Here is a 19824-nt window from a genome sequence, read left to right on the forward strand (position 1 = left end):
TTCAGAAATCTCTCAAGGAGGCTGGAGCTGGGGTTCTACATGTTCCTGAAATTCTGTTGAATGGTCAGAATGGGTGGCGCTCTCTTTACAGCAGTGAAGGAGAGTGATGTTGAAGGTACTGTATTCATCAACCCATAGTGGTGGAAACTGAGTTGCAAGTTCACCAGGAGACAGGCATGAAGCTGGTAGTAGGGAGAGTTAAATCCAAGAACTAAAACCCATGATTTGTTACTGAAGACCACTCTGAAAGTTAATAAGTACAGGTTCAGAAGGGCCAAGACCCAAGGTAAGAAACGCGTAATGGTTTAAACCACAAGTCATATGAGGAAATTGTGACAAATGAGAATGTATATTAGCTCTGGGAGGGATGAGAGGCAGAGTAATAGTGTTTTAATCTTCTCCAAGGTTTAAGTAAAAACGGTAAAATAGAATGATATTGATCAATTGCACTGTTAAGACTGGTAGTCTCGATCTAAGGTGGAATAGGATAGGAACGCAGGGAATTTAAAAGGCTAAGAGGCATTGTTGTCAAAAACCCTTTTTTCACGTCTGTTGCACTGAATTTTTGCTTACACCTCTAAGAAGATGTGGAGAGAGAAGTGGTATCAAGGCAGACCCATGGTAACATTAGTATTAGCAACCAAAGGAGAACGATAGAAATTGTGTTGAGTTAATAGTGTAAACAGAAGGAATGGAAAGGGTGAGTCAACACTACCACCACAATCCATCCATCAGTGTGTATAAATCTTCAAGCTGTGGAGGTCGATAAAAAGTAGAAAAACAACATGAAAACAGCCAGGTTCTGATACACATACCTGCCAAACAGGATAATAATGTTTGTTTAAACATGCTTAGATAAATGTGTGGGTGTTGTTAATTGGTGTACACTTTGGGCCAAAACGTTTGCTTCTTCCACCATGCATCTCCATCAAAGATGCAGGCCTGAAAATGTCATGATTGTGATTTCAGACTTTAAGAAAGAAAGGTTTTAACGGTTGTGACAGCCCTGAGCCGGACGGTGATGATTCGATTGACCAGAGTCCCCTCATGGAAGACAAATACCGCAAGGCGAGCGAAGACCTCGACATTCTGTTCAAGCGCTATGGTGTAAGTAAGCTTCCTCCAGAAAGTCTTCATTATCTTTCTTTCTTTTGTTCGATTCTTTCCTCTTCTCTTCCTTCCCCACCTTTCTACTCCTTCCATTTCCTCCTTCCCTGTGCAATTTTCCTGCATCAAACCCCCTTGCGTTTCTACAACCAATATCAATTTCTCCTTTCAATTTCAACCCTCTTCAAACAATTCCTATTTTCCACCCGAACCTTTGCCCTCTATATATTGACCCCCACAATTCATCATCCTTGATCCACACCATCTTTCTCCCTGCTTTCCTTTGTTTATTCAACCTCGTCTTCTCCACTGAATTCTCCATTCTTCTCTCTATAATTGGTCCCCATCTAATCCGGGTATCTTTTTGATACCTTCTGCACCTTCCCAATTCACTATTTAATCCCTTCCCCTTTTCTCCACCCTATCGTTACCTTTTCCTCCCTTTCTCTTATTTACAACCCAATGCCACTTTCCCAACTTTGATTCTCTATACAATTCCTTCTTCTTCATTCATTTTACCTACTCCACCCACCACCCTATGCAACCCAACCCACTTCTTCTACCACATACCAATCTCCACCAAATCCTGCCTGCTCTCACCGAACCTCTCTCATTCTCTAATTTCTCCCTATAATTTACATACTCAAATTTCCCACGCCCATACCTTTCCTATTATCTGCCCAATTGATCATTCTCCTTCCATTCTTTGGCTCTCCACTTTACTCCTCTTCTTCCTCCAAATTCTTCCTCCATCGTGTCCTGATAATCTCCATTTCTCCTGCATTCCTTTTTTATCCACAAATTACCTTGTTCCTATGGCAAACCACCTTAATTTTGAAAAATTCCTTTTCTCTACCAAATGTTTTCACTCTTGAAATCCCTCTTCTCCCAATAACTTCTTCCTCGTACAATGCTCCTGCTTCTGTCAACCTCCTTCCACTATAATTACATAATTTCTACTCCAACAACCCCGAATTTGCCAACTACCCTTTTGGCATCTCTCCTTCTGAATCCCTACCCCATCCAACTTTCCTACCCCTGAACAACAAACCAGGCGCTGAACAAGAAGCACAGGGAATGCGAGAGCCCCGACGCAGATGAAGTGTTTGCGCTGACACCACAGACGGAGGAGAAATATAAAAAGATTGACGAGGAATTTGATAAAATGATGCAGAATTATAGGCTCGCAGTGAGTACCTAGTGGGAGTGAACCACAGGCTTGCAGGGCAAGTAATACTTTAGTTTCGAAGTGGAGGGTACAATTTTGCATGGCTTGCTTCCGAAGCTCTGGGCTGTCCTTCAGTCTGCTTTTGCTAGGAAATAATCCAGTTATGGAATGGAGGCAAGATCGGCTTGGGAAATACCTGGCCCATGAGGGGGATGTAAAGAATTTTGTCTTTGACTTATATTTAAAATATCCTATGCTGCTCTCTGAACGTGCAGGCAATATTAGTCTCTCGTAGCCTACTCTTTGACTAGCATTATTCGACAAGACCACCCGTTACTAACTAAGTTAGTGAGGTTACGCCTCCGCACTGCTCCAATGTTGTCAATGGGAGATCATTTGCATTTCTCAGTAGAACTGAGAAGCTGTTAATTAGGGCAGGCACCCCTTCCCTGTAGGACTGCAGTGCACTAATAGATTACCTAAACGTTTTAGCAAGACATCGCATCTACAAATCTGAGGTTACTGCTAGTACATGACAGGCTTGCTTGAGGTGCTTAGCAGCATCCAAGCAACACAGTTTGAATAGAAAGGACATGTGAAAGTTAGCATAATTTAGGAATTTGTTCTTTTGAACCTCATAGTGTGGAATCCGTATAATTTATACGATTCAGGCCAAATCTGTTTTACTTGTATCAAAAAGTAAAAATGGTGCAAAATACTAGTTGTGTAGTGCAAAATTACTCTACTTAGTAGTTTCTCAATAAGCTTGTTCCCACTCTTTTCCTGAAGAGGTTGTGGATTGTGATGTATGATCTTAACACAGGATTACGTTTTAATGTTCTGATGTTTTGGGAGATGTCTAGTATGTAAGATGACTGGATCCCAAATAACCAAGTTCTGATACTGGTGGTTTAATCTTCCCCAAACTATGTGGTCCTTGATAGATCGCTTTTATGTGCCTGTGCTCTAGTTCTTCTACCAGCCCCTTGAAGGGGGAAAAAGTCCATCCACTGTTAAAAGTTTGGACCTTTCTTGTAGAGTCACTCTGCTGCACAGCACTAGAGCTAGAAATACTCATTGATCATATTTGGAAAGGCAATGTGGTTTCAAAAGTATTGGGCTCTAGACAATTTAGTATTAACTTGTTTAATTAAAATTTCGTGGTCATAATGTAGGTCATCTGCACCCAAAGAGTTTAGGTTTCTGATAAACTGTCACATGATGTGCAATACCATCCAAATGATAGGCGCCTGCCTACAGAAAAGACCACTGGAGCAGAGCATGCTGTAGTAATGGTGACTGTACAATCATTCCCTTTGCAGGTTTCTGTAGTCCGCAGAGCTTCTAAACATTATTTGTCATTTGTTTACACTTCTCTGCCCAGCCCAGTGGCTTTCTGCCAAAGTTCTGTTGAACCTTATCCTCCTTTGTCTTTACATGCTCCACAAGGTGGACCACAAACATTGGCTTTAGGTATGGTATCAGATGGTTGACATTGTGCTGAAGAAGAATACAACCCATTGTTCATTGGTTTGTCCCAAACACTAGTGATAGTCCCATGACAGAAAGCATTGAATGGATTCCAAAACTACACAGGCACTGTATAGTAACTATACTGTACTTTAGAAGACAAAAGGACAAATCATCTGCTCCTTGCAGTCTTGAGCACTATCCAGGAGTACCCCTAATAAGGAGTGTGATTCATTCCTACCTTGATTTGTATTCAGACGCTTACTTCATTTTAATATATTAACCCTGGGAGCATCCCCTATAACCATTTTGGTCCAGCAGTGTAAAACACATAAGAATCTTTTTGATGGAATCACATGTCTCCTTGCTTGAACTCTTACTGGGCTTGAACAATACTATCAACTGCTTGTTTCTTTGGTAGAACTAGACACTTCTGGCTTCTAAATTTGACTTGGGAGCTGATGAAAGGTATAACCAGTTTATAATGGAACTATTCTCTGCAAATCTTCTCTGCCAGAACGAATTGGGGCTGGTGTTTCTTCTGTCTGTACACCTGTAGGCATCTGTTTAAAAGTCCATCTACTGAGTGGGACATTTGCCTTCATGCATAGTCAGGCTTAGCTACTGCGGTGTAACTTACTGCAAAAGCAGACCAGTTCTGTGACTAAAACTCAACTATAACCGTGTTTTCTGAGTGCGGAGTGTTTGCGTGCAGGAGCCTTGGACATGACTACGATGCTCTAACCAGTTTTGTGTGATGACCATCCACTTCTAGACTAACAGAACTCATTTACTAGGACACTAACCACCATCAGATAAGGATACCTCCTCTTTGACATACATCTGTTTTGGATTTGCTTTCGATCTAGAAAATAAAATGCAGATTTGAAGTTTGCCCATATGGTTTCTTTATTCCCTGAGGTAGGAGATTAATCTCCAATGTGTTTCACAAATGCATTTTGGTTCAATGTATCTTATTTGCAAATTTTGCACACCTCCTTGTCACCTGCCCTAGTATTTGCGTTGATCCTCTATGTAGGCAAGCCATCTTCCTGTAAAAAGCAGACGCTTTAGCCATTCGTACCTATTATGTATTTTTTACTATGAACTCTTTGTAACGGTTAATGTGACAAGGTAATTGGAAACCCGAGTGTCCAAAGACCTTTTAGGATCCTAACCCAGTGGCTTGATTATATTATTTGACATAGGAGGGTTGACCTCAAGCATCACATTCTTTCCCGATTCTGGTGGAGGAAATGTGTTTGAAGTCTAGAATGGAATCTTAGAGGAAACACCCAGTCCTCATCTAAAGACTATGCGCATGATTTAGATATTGCCGGACGGGTTAATGTGTCACAACGGTGCCGGATATCCTGTCCACCGATATCTGAATCCCATAGGAAATAATGGGATTTAGATTTCGGTGGATGGGATATATTCATCACCGTTGTGACGGAGTAACCCGTCCGGCAGTATCTAAATCAGGCCCTGTTTATGACTTGTTAGTGTAAAGAAAGATCTTCTGCCCTTTGATGTAACTGTGGCATCTTGTAGAGTCCTGAGGTAAGGAGGGACAGACCGTTAACAGCTCTCATGCCTCTGAAAGAAGTAGCCTGTTAATAGAGGAATGGGATGGGAGACTCTTGCTTAGCTAGTCAAGCAAAGGTGTCAACACTGGTTGTGCACAGCCACACTTCCATTGGGTTCGCCCTACGGCTTTTCAAGATATAAAACTTTTATGCTCATGCACTTTGTGGGAGCTATCCTAGCATCTTGGAAGTAGTGTTAATATTGTAAAAGGTAATGAACTACTCATCTGAAATGCTACCTTTTTGACGTGGATAAACATACTCCTACGGGTCAAGCCCATTCTTCTAACGAGTATGCAAACAGGACAAAGGAAAGTGAATCTGGGAGTTGTTGCTAAGGTTGTGCAAGCTGTTAAGCTTCTTTCCTTTCAAACAGTCAAACGTTGTAGCAGAATGAGTACTTTAATATTAGAGTCTAGTCGGATCTTGTACGTGGCAGCATGGATCATACCAAAGATATCCAAAGTTCACAGCTGTGGTGAGTGGCGTTGGCCATGGAATTGCTGGTCCACCAGCTTTCGATTGAAATATGAATCAACTTGAAGGACGCGTAGAGCATGACAGCAGAGAACTGGTGATTTTATATCAGATAAAGTGTTGGGCAGCCCTAAACTCTTAATATTACAGAATGTTGCTAATGACCATCTAGGAGGGAGTTTAAGAAGGTCCTCTTTCAGACGCACAAGGAAAAAGGAAAAACTTTGTAATGGTTTCTAGAATCCTTTTCAGGGCTGTCCCTTAGTCTTTCAATCCGCACCTTGCCCTCTGTAAATCTGTGACAGTGAAATTTGAGAGTTCATCTGTTCCTTCTCTCTTCTTCCAGTCGACCGTTCCTGCACCAAACTTTGCCATGCCAGTCACAATCCCGGTATCCAGCCAGAACACTCTTCAGTTCAGCAACCCAGGGGGCTCGCTCGTGACACAGTCCCTGATGACCTCATCGCTGACTGACCCGCGGCTGCTGTCGCCGCAACAGTCACCCATGCAGCGGAACACGGTATCGCCCGGGCTACCGCAGCGGCCAGCCAGTGCCGGTGAGTACTGCCTCATTCCTGGAGCAGACAGGACACCATTTGTTCACTCTCTTACCTAGAACAATCACTCCACACTATTAGTTAGCTCATCTTGATCTCACTCCACACCACTTTTCTAGTTTGCAGTCACTCGTACCTCAGTTCCTTCATATTCTTACCTTTCTAATCCCAGATAGTCTGTCGTTGGTTTGATGACACTGCAAGAACCAGGAGAGGAAGTAAAGTTCTCACCTGTCTGAAGTCACTTATTTTACTGCTCTCGCTTTGAGAGTGGTTAACACTTGATGCTAAATCTATCAGCTCAACCTAATAGAGCTTTGATTAATTCATGTTCAAAGCTGCACAGGTCTATAAATATATCTGCAATAAGATTTGTTAAATATACTTGGTAATTGCAGCTTTACCCAGAAAACGTGTACCCCCTCCCCCCAGCAAAAAACGTAGTCAAATCGGTGTGTTCAAAGCATGTCGTTTCTTATCCAGCAGAATGCGGTTCAGTGATGCTTAGTAATGACACTGCTCATTACAGTGAGTGAAAGAGTACAGTGGTGAGGCTACACATTTGTGAAAAACACAGTCACCCTCTCTTGTCCTAGCATGTAGCAAGCTGAAATTTTAGTGGCTCTACAGAATGTGTCTATCGATCCTTGGGGTCTTACTGAATCACTTATGGTAAATTAACGCTTCAACCATAATTTTTTACTCCATGGGTCATCATCAGCATTGTGAGATCACTTATGTGCATCTGAGGATAACATATACAGAAGGGACCTTGCAGGGTCCCTTCAAGGTCACAAAATCTGGAACATAGTCACAGGGGAGCGTGCAGCTGAAACTAGAAAAAAGTTCAAGTTTTGGTTTTGAATCCAACAGTGGAACATCTGCACTTGACGCAAAGGAAGCCAAGGTAAGGTTACCCCAAAAGAACAGACTGTAAAAGCAGCTTCTTTGTCAAGCCAAAGCATAATAACCCAAGGGAATAAATTTTTTTAATAAAACTATTAATACCCGACTCTAGACATAATCTGAATCTAAACGTTGTCACGTTGCTATCTGTATTTTTTGAGGATTACTTAGATTTTGTTTTGGTGTGATGTGGTTGTTGCTCCTGATTGAATGAAGATTACATTGGAAGGATTCATTTTAAGATTTTTTTTATTTTAACCATGTGTCATTTAGTTTATGGGCTGATGTATGTGCGCTGTAGAATCTCCGTGTATCCTCACTTCTTATGCATGTTTTTCCCTCCATGCTTAGGTGCAATGCTCGGCGGAGACTTGAACAACTCCAATGGAGCCTGTCCAAGTCCACTGGGTGAGTACATGTGTAGCAAAAACTTCTTTTGAAGACTGTAACGAAACTGCCAAACTCCATCTTGCTAATAAATTGCGGTTTCTTAATTTTGTGGAAACAAAATTATATTTTTCTTCTTGAGCATTGATATGGTGCCAGAACATAGCCACACATCTAATTGTATCGACTTTTTACAGTGTTCCCCAGTAATGCATATTCATATTGAGGTCTGTGTTTCCCTGATGGAAATCTTTGTTACTTCAACTTTCCAGTTCTGGGATATTGATAATATTTGCAAATGTTATTCTGTCATTCCACCCAATTCATTTTCATCCAATATATGTCTTACTAAAAAGAGGCCAATGCAAAACAAACGTATTACGACTATATCTCCAAATTTAACTCGCCAAGAGCAGAGTTATGGATATATTAATAGTTTGGTTTACTTTAAGACTTACATTTAGGCTAAGGAAAGAATAGGGACTAGAGTTTGAGTTGAGGTTAGAGCTATATTTATTGGTGGAGTTAAGATCAAAGTGAGCTTCAAGGAAGGGTTTTGTTTTCGTTTTTTTAATTTGTATTCTTAATTTTTTGTCAGTGTAGTTGTTTTGTTTATTTACATTTCAGGAAGGTAACGAAAGAAGAACTCAGTGTAGTTTTTTTAAAATGTTTGTTTAGGAATGGATATGGAAGCCCTCATGCTAACAGTAATTCTATATTTATTGCATTGAAATTATGTGCAATATATGTGAATTTCCTGGAATTTCAGTTAAATGTACTTTGATCAAGATATTTAAACCCTGTTAAAATATTTATATTTGGATGCAAGAACAATGGGGTGTGCATTCGAAATCTAGGTGGAAGGACTTACACATATGTGTCTTTGTAGTAGAAAATGTTTAATTACTTTAGTATCATACACATAGCTGGATAAGTGACGAAGTACTGTTGAGACAACAGAAAATAGTGACTATATGTGATGCAAGACAGAAGCTTCTTGAGGGTAAATTACTAGAGAAATGTGGGCTTTTGTACAAGCAGGTAAGAGACAGATTACAGAAAGACTTCTGCCTTAAGAATCAGCAATAAATCACCTCACTACCCCGCCATACCGCACCCTCCTCGGTCATTAAAACTCTGGCATTGATGCTTGTTCAAAGTAATCCCGTAGTTCCAGGTAAGAAGTGGAAAAGGGTACTTCAGATGGATTTGAATTGCTCTGCTGAATGGACGGAACCTATTCTGTTGCTCCTCGCAAGAAAATGGCTTGGTGCTACTCTCCCCCCCCCCCCCAAAGGTGCTTGGGTCTCGAGAATACACCCCTGTTCTGGCTTGAGACCAGCTGATCAACTCTAAATTCACTGTGCATACTTTGACAAATCCGAGGTTTGTCTTAATTGCGCTGGGTGTGCCCTCACTATGGTGGCTTTATAATAGTGTATTATTATATGCTGCTGGTGGTGTGTGTGTTTGTGTGTGTGTGTGTGCCAGGTCTGACTTTCGTGGCAATGACCACAAGGCTATTGGCGTCCTCCACCCACAGTGATGTGCAAGTGCTGTCAATTGTGGAGTTTCTACGTGGACGTTGGTTAGACTCTTTGCTATGCAAACTATATTCTTTTCCTTATGCAACCAAGATAGTGACCTATAAGAGGATTAGTATAAATAAGAGTATACTTGTGTTCGATGGCATCTGTCGCTGTAGATACGCATGTTCTGCAATAGCTCGCCATCTGGTGTTGGGCCGGAGTGTTACAAGTTGTTTTTCTTCGAAGAAGTCTTTCGAGTCACGGGACCGAGTGACTCCTCCTTTTGTCTCCATTGCGCATGGGCGTCGACTCCATCCTCGATTGTTTTTTTTCCGCCATCGGGTTCGGACGTGTTCCTGTCGCTCCGAGTTTCGGAACAGAAAAAATAGTTAATTTCGGAAGATTTTCGTCGGTATTGTTGCGTTCGGGATCGGCATACTTACATTCAACACCGCATCGAAGATCGAAGAGCTCCGGTGCCCTTCGGGGTAATTTTTCGATCCTCCGTCGGGGCCTGGTCGGCCCGACCGCGTGCTGAAGAACGCCGATGGAACGGACCCCGTTCCGTTTCTGCCCCAAATGCCACAATAAATACCCCTACACAGACCAACACTTGGTCTGCAACCTGTGCCTGTCACCTGAGCACAGCGAAGACACCTGCGAGGCCTGTCGTGCGTTCCGGTCCCGAAAAACACTCCGAGACCGTCGAGCCAGAAGACTTCAAATGGCGTCCGCACCGACAGCCCGACGGGAGTTCGAGGAACAGGAAGAGGAAGGTACCTTCTCGATCCAAGACTCAGACTCCGAAGGATTCGACGATACACAAACCGTGAGTAAGACGTTGAAAACCACACAAAGAAACATTTACAAGGCCCAGGGGACGCCACTGCCACCAGGCCATGGCTCAACCCTTAAAATCGGTGACCGACCGTCGGCACCGAAAAAGGCCCAAACAGTGCCGAGATCGTCCGACTCCGGTCGAGACACCGGCACGCAGCCTTCTCGGGACCGAGAAAGTGCTGGAGACAAGCCTCGACACCGAGATGCCGGTGTGGACACGGCTCGACGCCGAGACAGCGGCACCGAAACAGATCGACGCCGAGAGGTTTCGGCCCCGAAAAGGAAAAAAGTCACCTCGGAGCCGAAAAAACACGCAGACAAAGTTTCGACGCCGAAACAAACTGCAAGCGACCCAGCTTCAGGCTCTTATACAGAAGAGCACTCGCTAACCTCCCAAATGCAGAAGCATAGGTTTGAGGAAGAGCTACAAGCAACTGATGCGGACCATACGCAAAAGCGTATCTTCATTCAGCAGGGGACAGGAAAAATAAGCACCCTTCCCCCCATTAGAAGAAAGAGAAGGTTGGAGTTCCAGACGGAACAAGCACCACAACCAAAAGTGGTGAAAAGAGTTACACCACCACCCTCTCCTCCGCCCGTGATTAACGTTTCACCAGCACAAACGCCATCACACTCCCCAGCTCACACCACCATGAGCCAGGGTGACCAAGACCAGGACGCATGGGACCTATACGACGCCCCAGTGTCAGATAACAGCCCAGAGGCATACCCTACAAAACCATCTCCACCAGAAGACAGCACCGCGTACTCTCAGGTGGTGGCTAGAGCAGCACAATTTCACAACGTAAGCCTCCACTCAGAACAGGTCGAGGATGATTTCTTGTTCAACACACTCTCCTCCACCCACAGCTCCTACCAAAGCCTGCCTATGCTCCCTGGTATGCTCCGGCACGCAAAAGACATATTTAAGGACCCGGTCAAAAGTAGGGCAATCACACCAAGGGTGGAAAAAAAGTATAAGCCGCCTCCTACAGACCCGGCTTTCATCACAACACAGCTGCCACCAGACTCTGTTGTTGTAGGAGCAGCTAGGAAAAGGGCCAACTCTCACACATCTGGAGATGCACCACCCCCAGATAAAGAAAGCCGCAAGTTTGATGCAGCTGGTAAAAGAGTCGCAGCACAAGCTGCAAACCAGTGGCGCATCGCGAACTCCCAGGCACTACTTGCGCGCTATGACAGAGCCCACTGGGACGAGATGCAACATCTCATTGAACATCTGCCCAAAGACTTCCAAAATAGGGCAAAACAAGTGGTTGAGGAGGGACAAGCCATCTCCAACAACCAGATCCGCTCCTCCATGGACGCTGCAGATACAGCTGCACGGACAATTAATACATCTGTAACTATCAGAAGGCATGCATGGCTCCGAACGTCTGGATTTAAACCAGAGATTCAACAAGCAGTTCTCAATATGCCTTTTAATGAAAAAGAACTGTTCGGTCCAGAAGTGGACACAGCGATTGAGAAACTCAAAAAAGATACGGACACTGCCAAAGCCATGGGCGCACTCTACTCCCCGCAGAGCAGAGGGAATTACAGCTCATTCCGTAAAACGCCCTTTCGAGGGGGGTTTCGAGGTCAAAGCACACAAGCCAGCACCTCACAAGCCACACCGTCCAGTTACCAAGGACAGTATAGAGGAGGTTTTCGGGGACAATATAGAGGAGGGCAATTCCCTAGAAATAGAGGAAGATTCCAAAGCCCCAAAACCCCTACTACTAAACAGTGACTCACATGTCACTCACCCCCTCCACACAACACCAGTGGGGGGACGAATAGGTCATTATTACAGAGCATGGGAGAAAATCACTACAGACACTTGGGTTCTAGCAATTATCCAACATGGTTACTGCATAGAATTTCTACAGTTCCCTCCAAACATACCACCAAAAGCACAAAATTTAACAACACACCATTCCAATCTCCTAGAGATAGAAGTGCAGGCACTATTGCAAAAGAATGCAATCGAATTAGTGCCAAACACACAAATAAACACAGGAGTTTACTCACTGTACTTTCTGATACCAAAGAAGGACAAAACACTGAGACCAATCCTAGACCTCAGAGTAGTCAACACTTTCATCAAATCAGACCACTTCCACATGGTCACACTACAAGAAGTATTGCCATTGCTAAAGCTGCACGACTACATGGCAACTTTAGACCTCAAGGATGCTTATTTCCATATACCAATTCACCCATCGCACAGGAAATACCTAAGGTTTGTATTCAAAGGAATACATTACCAATTCAAGGTACTGCCTTTCGGATTAACAACCGCACCAAGAGTCTTTACCAAATGTCTAGCGGTAGTCGCTGCACACATCAGAAGGCAGCAAATACATGTGTTCCCATATCTAGACGACTGGCTAATCAAGGGCCATTCGTTAATAGAGTGCTCAAATCACACAAATCATATCATACAAACCCTCTTCAAACTAGGGTTCACCGTCAATTTCACAAAATCCAAAATTCGGCCACGCAAGGTACAACAATACCTGGGAGCCATAATAGACACATCAAAAGGAGTAGCCACTCCAAGTCCACAAAGAATTCAAAATTTCAACACCATCATACAACGCATGTATCCAACACAAAAGATACAAGCAAAGATGGTATTACAACTCCTAGGCATGATGTCATCATGCATAGCCATTGTCCCAAACGCAAGACTGCACATGAGGCCCTTACAACAATGCCTAGCATCACAGTGGTCTCAAGCACAGGGTCACCTTCTAGATCTGGTGTTAATAGACCGCCAAACTTACCTCTCGCTTCTGTGGTGGAACAACATAAATTTAAACAAGGGGCGGCCTTTCCAAGACCCAGTGCCACAATACGTAATAACAACAGATGCTTCCATGACAGGGTGGGGAGCACACCTCGATCAACACAGCATACAAGGACAATGGAACGTACATCAAACAAAACTGCATATCAATCACCTAGAACTTCTTGCAGTTTTTCAAGCACTAAAAGCTTTCCAACCAATAATAGTTCACAAATACATTCTCGTCAAAACAGACAACATGACAACAATGTATTATCTAAACAAGCAGGGAGGGACGCACTCCACGCAGTTAAGCATGTTAGCACAAAAAATTTGGCATTGGGCAATTCACAACCAAATTCGCCTAATTGCACAGTTTATACCAGGGATACAAAATCAACTCGCAGACAATCTCTCTCGAGATCACCAACAGGTCCACGAATGGGAAATTCACCCCCAAATACTGAACACTTATTTCAAACTCTGGGGAACACCTCAGATAGACTTGTTTGCGACAAGGGAGAACGCAAAATGCCAAAACTTCGCATCCAGATACCCACACAAACAATCCCAAGGCAATGCCCTATGGATGAACTGGTCAGGGATATTTGCTTACGCTTTTCCTCCTCTCCCTCTCCTTCCTTACCTGGTAAACAAACTCACTCAAAGCAAACTCAAACTCATATTGATAGCACCAACTTGGGCAAGGCAACCCTGGTACACAACGCTGCTAGACCTATCAGTGGTACCCTGCATCAAATTGCCCAACAGGCCAGATCTGTTGACACAGCACAACCAAAGGATCAGACACCCAGATCCAGCATCGCTGAATCTAGCAATCTGGCTCCTGAAATCCTAGAATTCGGGCACTTACAACTTACCCAAGAATGTATGGAAGTCATAAAACAAGCAAGAAGGCCATCCACCAGGCACTGCTATGCAAGTAAATGGAAGAGGTTTGTTTGCTACTGCCATATTAATCAAATACAACCATTACACACAACTCCAGAACATGTAGTGGGTTACTTGCTTCACTTACAAAAATCTAACCTAGCTTTCTCTTCCATTAAGATTCACCTTGCAGCAATATCTGCATACCTGCAGACTACCTATTCAACTTCCCTATATAAAATACCAGTCATTAAAGCATTCATGGAGGGCCTTAGGAGAATTATACCACCAAGAACACTACCTGTTCCTTCATGGAACCTAAATGTTGTCCTAACTAGACTTATGGGTCCACCTTTTGAACCCATGCACTCCTGCGACATACAGTTCCTAACCTGGAAGGTGGCATTTCTCATCGCCATTACTTCCCTGAGAAGAGTAAGCGAGATTCAGGCGTTTACTATACAGGAACCTTTTATACAACTACACAAAAATAAAGTCGTCCTAAGGACCAATCCAAAATTTTTGCCAAAGGTTATTTCACCGTTCCATCTAAATCAAACAGTGGAACTTCCGGTGTTCTTTCCACAGCCAGATACCGTAGCTGAAAGGGCACTACATACATTAGATGTCAAAAGAGCATTAATGTATTACATTGACAGAACAAAGAACATCAGAAAGACTAAACAACTCTTTATTGCATTTCAAAAACCTCATGCAGGAAACCCAATTTCAAAACAAGGTATAGCCAGATGGATAGTTAAATGCATCCAAATCTGCTACCTTAAAGCTAAACGACAGCTGCCCATTACACCAAGGGCACACTCAACCAGAAAGAAAGGTGCAACCATGGCCTTTCTAGGAAACATCCCAATGCAAGAAATATGTAAGGCAGCCACATGGTCTACGCCTCACACATTCACCAAGCACTACTGTGTAGACGTGTTATCCGCACAACAAGCCACAGTAGGTCAAGCTGTATTAAGGACATTATTTCAGACTACTTCCACTCCTACAGGCTGATCCACCGCTTTTGGGGAAATAACTGCTTACTAGTCTATTGCAGAACATGCGTATCTACAGCGACAGATGCCATCGAACTGAAAATGTCACTTACCCAGTGTACATCTGTTCGTGGCATCAGTCGCAGTAGATTCGCATGTGCCCACCCGCCTCCCCGGGAGCCTGTAGCAGTTTGGAAGTTACCTTCAATTATTTATATATGTATCATCTCAACCTTAAATAAGTGCATACTTAGTCACTCCATTGCATGGGCACTATTACTACAATTCAACTCCTACCTCACCCTCTGCGGGGAAAAACAATCGAGGATGGAGTCGACGCCCATGCGCAATGGAGACAAAAGGAGGAGTCACTCGGTCCCGTGACTCGAAAGACTTCTTCGAAGAAAAACAACTTGTAACACTCCGGCCCAACACCAGATGGCGAGCTATTGCAGAACATGCGAATCTACTGCGACTGATGCCACGAACAGATGTACACTGGGTAAGTGACATTTTCATTCTGAGTGACATTTCACTTATTGTGCCCCAGGCCAGTCCTGGAAGAAGTCATGCCCTGCCCAGCACGTACACTTAGGTTAGTGATGGAGTGACAGACGCCATGTATTGCCTGCAACCTGGGTACTGTTTCTGCCTTGCCCTTGCTTACTGATGTAGTTCAGGTCAGGGGTAGCTCTTCCATTAGAGCGGAGGAGTCTCGCCCCACTACCTAATTCCCCCAGAGATAAAAAATAAGCTGGTAATAAAGCTAGTTTATTACCATTTTATTTTTCATCAATCCGTCCCAAACTGAGAGTCGGGATGGGTAGGGCCTTTTGAGTGGCAGTAGCAGGGAGGCATGATGGGCTGCTTGTGCACTAATTTAAAGTGTGCATGTCTTTTTGGCCGGCTGTCTTATGACGGCCAGCCAGACATGCGCAATTTAAGCCTTTCAACCCAGCTGTCTTCAGCAGCTGTGTTGAGAGCAAGCACAGACCTCTAGGGCCCTCTGAAACGCAGAAAGAATCCGCTCCCTCCAATCCTGGGGGCTTCTCTCATGCTGGTTACCAGCATGAGAGCAGCGCCAGAATTGGTTAAGGGAGTTGTCTGGGGCCCACACTGGAGTCTCGATGGTATAAGAGGGCCGGAGCGAGGAGGAAATGTGGTCTGCTGCATCTGATGTAAGTGCCTTTGTATTTTATCATGTCACACGTGCATGCACCCACACACCATCCATTCGCCTGCCCCACCACTCTTGGAGTTGCCAGCCGCCACTGGGTCAGATGTGAGGTAGGTTTGCTTTAATTACTTCCCATATCAACCCCTAAAATATAATCTTAGCTGAGTGCTTGCAGATCTGTAAAATGTGTGGAAGACAGATCTTTCCACAGATCGCAGGGTGCCTTCTGTTTTCCCAGTCTTGCGCCACCTTTCTCGCAGTGCTCCATTTTCTACTTTAATGTTTTGTGATCTAATTCAACCAGCACCCTTTTCGGACTGAAGCATGCGAGGACTTTATTTGTAAAGCACCTTTGGGTTCGCTGTTTGCGGTTTCTGCATGCATGCTTCTTTCGAGTTTGACAAGATTCTTCAAAGTGTTGTCTCCCGGAAAACTCAAACGTGACTTGTGGCAAGAAGGGCTGTCTTCTGGGATCGGAAGGAGGGACCTGTGAAAGACTACAAAGAGAACAAGAGAGGGCCTGAGAAATATAGCAGGAGCCGTGTGGGTGAAATCACTTACCCACGCTGACCATAGGCAAAGGTTAATACTTTTCTTTTACCTGAGGAGTGGCTAATTCCCAGGATCCATTGAGCAGGCCAGTGAAGAGGGGAGAAGGTTAGACTGATCAAGTGTAGATGAAAGTGGTTGATCAAACGACTATTGTGCATTTATGTTTGTTCTTATGTTTTCGACAATATGAGTTGTCGTTGAAGTGGGCTTTAGTGGAGTCTCGTATCTTTTAGCTATTAATTATGGTCTTTGGAAGCATGGTGTTCAAATCAAAATGTAGTTTTCAACTTGGGAACAAGGGCTTTAGCCCATGCTGAGTATCCAATAATCGTAACAATCCTTTCTTTTGATTCCCACCCTTCAGCATATCGTTCATACATATCCTTATTTCCCCTCTGATATTTTAGTAGTCCTTTATATGCTTTTACCCAGAGACTCTGTCACCTTGTTGTTGATGGATGGTATTTTAACCGATTGATGTTGCCCTCATCTGGCTTCTTGTGCGAATCAGTTCCATCTATGTATATTTTTCCTCATATAGTGAAGTTTCTTCACCCTTTTCTCTGGTCTAAACCGGGTTGTAAGTCAAATTTATTTTCACAGCTATGGTGACCAGAATCCTTCCTTCATTAGTTTCCACTTTGTCTTGGACTGATGTTTTTCATTAACGGTGTTGCTCTTGTCTGCGTTGTGTATTTCCCATTAAGTGCCACATAATGCACCTCAAGTTGTACAACTTGACCAAGCAAAACCTCCAGCTAAGTTTTAAATGTATCACGGATGGGACCACTAGATTTGAGTCCATTGTTGTTCGTTTCAAGGAGTTTTTGTTTGCATTCACTGCCAACTGGAGAGGTAAAGGGATACTTGTTCTCTTGTGCACTTGGACGTTTCCATAGTATACTGATCAATTATATTAGCAATATGTCCTATGAGCTTGGCCCTTATAGCTTCCTTTATGGCAAGTGCTCCATTATTATTTGCCAACTGGGTAATGCCAATGTCTCCTTCTGATGTTTTGTTTGACCACTCTGCTTCTTTGTCAATTTTCTACCGCTTCGCAGTCTTTCTGAATACTCAATCTAGAATGTTAACGAGTAGGATTCACTTGGGTAACTGGATTCCTTTAAAGTCATAACTAATCCAACCTCCCACCTCATAACTTTCCCTTTGCTTGTGACATGCTGAAGACCAATAACGGTAAAGCAAAGGAAAGTCCACAAACCAGGTATATGTCAATGGACTAACCTAACGTTGATGGGGGTTCTCCATGACACCCTTCTGCACGTTTCTGGACCATATATTTCCCATAGAGTGCTTCATTATTATCATGAGGACTTCTTACCACATTCACACCTCTCAGGTTTGAGCAGGAGGGAGCGCAAGAGATGGCCTTGTCACGTTACCACCACCACCATAAGCTAATTCTTCTTGGGTTCCAGAGTAGCGTGCTATTTGCCGAAAAGCGTTTTGATGCCTCGTCAGGGGTAGTAAGCGCTATTTAAATACAATTACAATAAGCCGCCTGCACTTCTTGAGGCCCGCCACAGCCCTAAATTGGTAACTTTTATTTTTCTCTTCCTGCCTCATAGTGCTCTGTGTAACTGATGCTGTGGCTACACAGTCTGTGCTACTCATTTTGTGAACCATAGATGTTCGAGCCTCAACATTGTTGCTATCTGATTGGAACCTGTAAATTGAAGTTTGCACAAACATCTGTAGAGCTGATGTTTTAACACACTTGTGACATAATCTCCCTGACTTTCAGCCACATAGAGAACATAAGAAATAGAGGTTAAGGGTGCAGTGTCTTTTTCATGATGCACACAGGCAACATAGTTTGGCTCGAGTTCAGAATTTCAATCACGGTTGTATCTATCATTAGCGTAGCAGTTGTAGTTGCACTGGGGTGTTCAGGGCACACTGTACTCCAATAGTGGCTACCTGTTAGTGCCCAGCTGTGTCTAGGGACAAATAGTTTGTTTTGCGGGCATTAGTGTCCATGGTACTCTTACACTGCCATTGATTCCAGCTAGCATTTTAACAGATAAACAATAAAAAATAATTGTAACTCTTTGCAACTATACATACAGTTCCAAAACCTTGTTTTGCTTTTTGAAACTTGTCGCTTTCCTGTTTCTGAGTCTAGCTTAGACTACAGAGATAACTGTCTTGACAATCACGTTTTCCAAAAAAATGTATTACACAAATACATATGTGAAGGGGCTTTTGGTCAGCCTTGTTCATCCGATGGTATCTTTCTTTTGCTTCCTCCCTTTACAGCATATAGCATTAGGTTATGGGTCGACCCACGTTTCCATTGGCTCCCTACACCGTGAGTGACACCTGAAAAGGAGTGCACTTCATTAACATAATGTAACAAGCTTTCCAAGGCCAAACCTGCTTGTGCTGCCATTCTTATGTTTTAAACTATTTTGAATAATGTAGTCTGCAATAGGACAACTTCACTATTAAAACAAGCATTTGCAAGGCAACAGGTATCACATTTGCTTGAGTTAAAGCTGTTAGCATTGTAAACTCCTAACCAGACTTTTCTTGCTGCCACATAAATTGAAAGAAAAAAACGAGCTCGATCACGCTGAAATTGAAAAACAAAACAAACTAGTGCGATCGCACTATGTAAAACCCAGAGTGATCACGCTGTGTGGAAAATAAAATGATAAAGTAGTGCAGAAACCAGGCTGAAAACATGGAGCCTCAGATGTTTTCAGTAGTTGGCCGGTGCGCTCGAGAAGGGCTAAACGCCGGAAAAGACATGATGTGTTAATGCCTTTCACTAATGAAATCAAGCAGATTTTAAAAGGCAAGCCCACAAATCAATGAAAGTGACAGGCGTGACATGGGCGTGGTTAAAAGCCCCCAGAGATTACAACAGGGATGGGAGCGCTCGACCCTAAAAAAACATGAAAGGAGAGAAATATTTGATGCAAGAACACGTTTGAAGCGATACACTAGTCGCTTCTGCAGAGGGAGCCATAGTGGCCCAAATAATATTAGTTTTGCAGTTCCAAGTCAGACTAATGCTGGGCATCGTTAGAGATTTACTTTCCAGTCGACCGCTGTATTTTTTCACTCAACTCTAAACCCTACTTCCTCTGCAGATGTGGACAAGATGTGGAGCCGCATCTGGCAGGGGGGAATAGCCGCAGTGGTTCACGTTCCGCTCACTGTGGCACTGCGTGGCGAACGGGCGTTACAGAAGGCATGTCACGAGAGACTGGCATTAGACTGGCTCTCAGTGATTCGAAGTGAACTCCTGTGAGGCTTGAAGATGGTTAGGAAGGGACTTCTGCCCGGAATTGGCATCTCCTTGGCTAAGGGTAGTATTGTATTGTATTGTATTGTATTGTAATCGTAT

At 43.5% G+C, this 19824-nt stretch overlaps 1 protein-coding gene across 9 annotated transcripts in view; it reads left to right on the forward strand.

Annotated features, from left to right (window-relative positions):
- MEF2D (myocyte enhancer factor 2D) overlaps nt 1-19824 on the forward strand; it is a 383277-nt gene that overhangs the window by 316208 nt on the left and 47245 nt on the right. For all 9 annotated transcript variants that reach the window (XM_069218042.1, XM_069218035.1, XM_069218039.1 and 6 more), the window contains 3 exons: nt 970-1107; nt 6158-6368; nt 7626-7682. In XM_069218042.1, the coding sequence (XP_069074143.1) occupies nt 970-1107; nt 6158-6368; nt 7626-7682 (406 nt within the window). The remainder of the gene's footprint in view (nt 1-969; nt 1108-6157; nt 6369-7625; nt 7683-19824) is intronic.

The sequence above is a fragment of the Pleurodeles waltl genome, chromosome 12 (genome assembly GCF_031143425.1).
Source record: "Pleurodeles waltl isolate 20211129_DDA chromosome 12, aPleWal1.hap1.20221129, whole genome shotgun sequence".
In the NCBI taxonomy this organism is placed as follows: Eukaryota; Metazoa; Chordata; class Amphibia; order Caudata; family Salamandridae; genus Pleurodeles; species Pleurodeles waltl.